Source organism: Culex quinquefasciatus, chromosome 2 (assembly GCF_015732765.1).
Source record: "Culex quinquefasciatus strain JHB chromosome 2, VPISU_Cqui_1.0_pri_paternal, whole genome shotgun sequence".
NCBI classification, from domain to species: domain Eukaryota; kingdom Metazoa; phylum Arthropoda; class Insecta; order Diptera; family Culicidae; genus Culex; species Culex quinquefasciatus.
The window spans coordinates 115,308,097-115,312,492 of NC_051862.1; the positions used below are offsets into that span (position 1 = coordinate 115,308,097).

Below are 4,396 nucleotides of genomic sequence, written 5' to 3' on the forward strand. Positions count from 1 at the left end.
GTTGATCTGGGAAACGTCAGCGAAGCGGTGCGTCTAGCAGCGCGAGGACGCGGAGAGATCCGCGGAAGTAGCATCGAAGAAAATCGATGAGCACTCTTCGTCAGGAATGTTCCCAGCGAGTTCGCCGAGCTGCTCTGCTGTTTCAACCGGCACGTAGCGTTTCTGCCCAGGAAGCAACACAGAAAGCCTGTCGTTACGCACAAAGACTGACTTGACCAGGCTTCGTTGCTTGAGGCGGAGGGCGAAGTTGCGTAACCGGAAGGTGTTGATGGACAGCACTTCATTAAGAGTGAAGCGATAGTCGAGGCGGGGTCCGTTCTTCAGATTGCCGAGTTTCGCTGTCTTGTGCTTCTCGAAATACTTCTGGAGGATCCTTCGTCTCGACTCTGTGCTGTTTAACACCACCACTATCGTCGGAGAGAGAGAGCGATCGGACCACTTTGAAGCACCCGCAGGGATCCGGAAGCAGCTCGTTACGTTTGGCATTTCGCACTGACAATCCAGAAGATCCAGCACGCTCTCGACGATGGCCCCGACGTTTTCGCCCTCCCGCAAGGGGATCTTGTTAACAGCTAGCCTGCAGGAGTTGACCGTACGCGAGCACGCATTCACGATCTGGGCTCCTTTCTCGATCGCTTCCAGCTTCTCGCAGATGTTGTTTGACAGGCGGTTCTGGACATCATCGCAGCGCTCTTCACTCCGAAACTTGTTCTGGAAGCGGTCGAATTGCTTCTTACTTACCGCGCGGATGTAGTCGAGCTCAGATTGCACTTTGGATAGCTGCGTTGATAAATCCTGGATGGTCTTCGTCAGCCTGTCAATTTCTCCGCTAGAGACAGCCGCCTGGGGTGCTTGGGCCAGTGGTTTCCGAACGAGGCAGCCACGCACTGAGCAGGAGTCGCAGAAGTACTGGAAATCCGAGATAGATTCCATTTGAGCGCTGCCGATTCTCATGCACGTTGCGTGGAACCAACGCGAGCACGCGTCGCAGTCAATCCAGTCGATCATGCTGGGCTGCTTCTTCTTCCTCCCCTTTGTCTTGATGGTCGGTGGCTCGCTGCTGTTGCAGGCGCAGCAGTTTCCCTTCATGTTGTGATAAGCGCTCCACGAACTACCACGACGCTGACGTTTCAAACATACACACACACACTAACACATTTGGCGCTCTCGGAGCGCGAATTAAAATCGTCGATAGAATGTTTGCACTCTAGGGCAACGGCCAACACCACGGGTCGATCCGGGAAGTCTAGTTGCGGTCACGGATCACTTTCTTGCCGAGTTATAATGCAAAATTCACCGAAAAAAAATCGATTGAAAACGGAGCTTTGTTTTGGTCGCTACCAGACATGCATTGGCACGCTCTGCACTGGCACTTCAGATTAGCACTTACCTCAAGTTCTACGCACACTGCGCATTGCACAGTGCTAGTGCTATTTTTTAGCACTCCCATGTAGCACGCCCACGAAATTTCACTAGTTTTGGTGGTTAATTTGTTACTAAAACTGGGTTTGCGTTCCCAATGGCCACAAGCGTTGATCCATTTGCCCAAGTACTCAAAAACTAACAATTTTTCAGGTTCCCTTGCCATTTTGGAAGACTTTTCGCTTTAATCTAAAAGAAAAAAAATGCGCTTTATTACACCAAAAAGAAAAAAAGTTTACCTTGCCGAGAATAGAACCGTAGATCATTCACTTCCAAGGTTTGAACGCAAGCACTGTACTAAACTTTCAGATACAAATTGAAGATATTATTTGCATGACGTTCCACTGGTCAACGTCACTCAATTCAAGATAAACAAATGAAAAAAACGTCTTAGTTACCAGTTTCGTTAGAGTGCAAGGGCGAGTGCTATGATGAAAAGCGCAGTGCTATTCGCTAAAATAGCACGCGTGCTAACCGCGCGCAGTGCCAATGCATGTCTGGTCGCTACCGACTTTCAGTGTTGCCAGTTAATAATGATAAAGATCGTCGATTTAGGTACATTAAAACACTTCGAATGTGTGTTTTTTTTTTACATGGATGTAACCTTGTTGATTACTTCCTGCTTCCGCTTCGGATTAGTGAAAATTAGAGAATTTATCATTGATCCATTACAATATTTTGTTAAGTTACCATCAAATGTTATATCGTCGATTAGCCGATAGTAATCGAATTTAATTGGAGCTCAATTGCGCACTTCTTTGCAGCTTCGTTCTTTATTCTCTTCTGATACAGTGTTGTCTAAATATAAATCATAACAGTCCGCCATCTTTGAATTATACCTAAATATTAGTAATTTTAGATTCCACACTTTTCCAGAAAATACCTCAAATTTAGGGTTTATGCCTAGAAATTAGAAATAATCTTGGTCCGCCATCTTGGATTATTCCTAAATAGAAGTAGGTTTGATCCCTCACTTTTTTAGAAAATACCTCAAGATATTTATGCTTAGAAATTAGGAATAATCGTGGTCCGTCATCTTGGATTATATCTAAATATTAGTTCTAGCAAAACATTCAAATAGGGCCGAAGCCGAAGTGTCAACAAAGAGTCTATCCCTAAATTAGGGTTTTATGCCTATAATCTTAGATTATTAAATACTAGATGTCTCACTTCGGGTATAGAATAGGCGCTTGGCGACACTGCCGACAGCGTCATCATCAGGCCAAACGGGGAACTAAAAAGTCTGCAAACTAAATGAGGTGCGCATTTTTTGGCACGCTGTCATTTGCAGTGACAGATAGTGGGCGCGTTTTGATTTGACATTTCTCGGGATATTTTTCAAAAGTTCCTTAGCGCCAGTTGTTTGCGAGTTTGGCAAACTGTCAAACACGAAAAAGTGCGAATTTGTTTGCGGTAGTGTAATAGCTTCTTAAGTGTGAACAAGACTCTGCATGCATATAGAGAGGGTGAGGGAAAGCCCCAATAAATCGTTCCCTCTCTTGTGTTTTGATTTTCTTTACCTTTTGGCTCTTTTAACTGCATACGCTTTGAAAGGAATTTCGGATAAGATTTATTCATCTGTGAAATTATTTATTGTTAACCTGGTTAACTATGTTAACACTCTTTTTTACCAAAATGGTGCACTATTGTTGTACAATGTGCAAAAAACATTACAACCGCCCGGCTCGTTCATATTGATCGCCTTCTTCCAGTTGAAATGCTGCTAAGTACATCTCTTCACCATCGTTCCCGGTGCGTTTAAGGTAAGGATTTGGAATGGTGTTGGTTTTGTCGCCAATTGAGGTATACCTGAAAAATATGTATTCAGTTTTAGTCACTTGTCTTTGGTTTTCCTTGACATACCCTTACCCTTGGTCATATAAGGCACAATAAGGAACATTATTGGACCTAATGTATTTCCAAATGTCATTGCACGTCCATGAAAGAAGAGGATTTATTCTCATTAATTTTGGCCACCCTGCATCCGTTTCCTATACAACAAATTTAACGATTTTATAGTTGTTCAGCTATGTTGTTCCCTAGTTACCTGCATCGGTTGTAATTTATCGCAGTACGGATCAGTTCGTCGAGATCCCATTATGCATGCCTTGATGTTTGAATTTTCGTCGCATATTTGCTCTAAAATTGCTTTTATTCCTCCCCTCATCGTACGTATCCGCACCTGGTAGTGATTCTGGCATGATTTCATAAATTCTTCGATCTCTTCAAACGGCTCGGCAGGTTGCATGTAAATGCAATTCAACTCATAGCCTTTGCTGGCATGTTCTTGTAATAATTTTATTATGATGTCAAGCAGCACTGTGCAATCCTTTCCTCCGTTGAACGACAGAAAAAATTCATTTTGCTTATAAGATTTGAAGGCATGCTCGACCAGCTGGAAGGATTAATATTAAATGTTATCCAGGTTTTTAAACGAAAATGGCATTCGAATGATGAACGCCCGAAATGTCAAAATCACGCGGTGATACCAATATTATGAAAAAAGTGTACCATGCCATGACAGCTACATTTTTTTTCTAATGTTGGTATTACTGCGCGATTTTGACATTTCAGACGTTCACCATTTCGAACGCCATCTTCGCTTAAAAACCTGGATACTTCAGCACCTCAGTGAAATGGTAACAGTACACCAAGGGTTATGGTTCGGATAGTATTCACTCAGAAAAGCTTAAATTTGCAACAGAACACTTAGTTACATTAAGAGTGTAATAACATTCAACTTCATCTATATCATAATGTGCATCATTATTAATATATAAGATAAAATGCTTGATTGAAGATGTTCCATAAAAACCTACCTGTTTCGACTGCTCAATTTTTTCATGATAACTAGTTTCATCTACCATTTTAAAAGATGTTGAATTTCTGAACTACTTTGTTGTATATTGAACATGAGTTTGATTATGCAGTAATTCACGTAAACAACACGCTCATCAAGGACTGCACATAAATC

At 42.4% G+C, this 4,396-nt stretch overlaps 1 protein-coding gene across 1 annotated transcript; it reads right to left on the minus strand.

The window, feature by feature from the left end:
• Window positions 1–2,995: 2,995 nt before the first annotated feature.
• Window positions 2,996–4,396, minus strand: LOC6041419 (FAD synthase). Its single transcript, XM_038258015.1, has 4 exons — window positions 4,242–4,396; window positions 3,470–3,817; window positions 3,292–3,413; window positions 2,996–3,231 (listed from the first exon to the last, which is right to left on the minus strand). The coding sequence occupies exons 1-4, from the start codon at window positions 4,287–4,289 to the stop codon at window positions 3,093–3,095; spliced, it is 657 nt and encodes a 218-aa protein (XP_038113943.1). The 5' UTR covers window positions 4,290–4,396; the 3' UTR covers window positions 2,996–3,092.

Bases quoted from the DNA above. Each gene is read 5' to 3' on its own strand.
- LOC6041419 (XM_038258015.1), bottom strand. From the start codon at position 4,289: ATGGTAGATGAAACTAGTTATCATGAAAAAATTGAGCAGTCGAAACAG. The intron at 3,414-3,469 runs GTAACTAGGGAA...TTTGTTGTATAG, and splicing joins ATAAATTACAACCGATGCAG to GAAACGGATGCAGGGTGGCC. The intron at 3,232-3,291 runs GTAAGGGTATGT...CATATTTTTCAG, and splicing joins TGTGCCTTATATGACCAAGG to GTATACCTCAATTGGCGACA.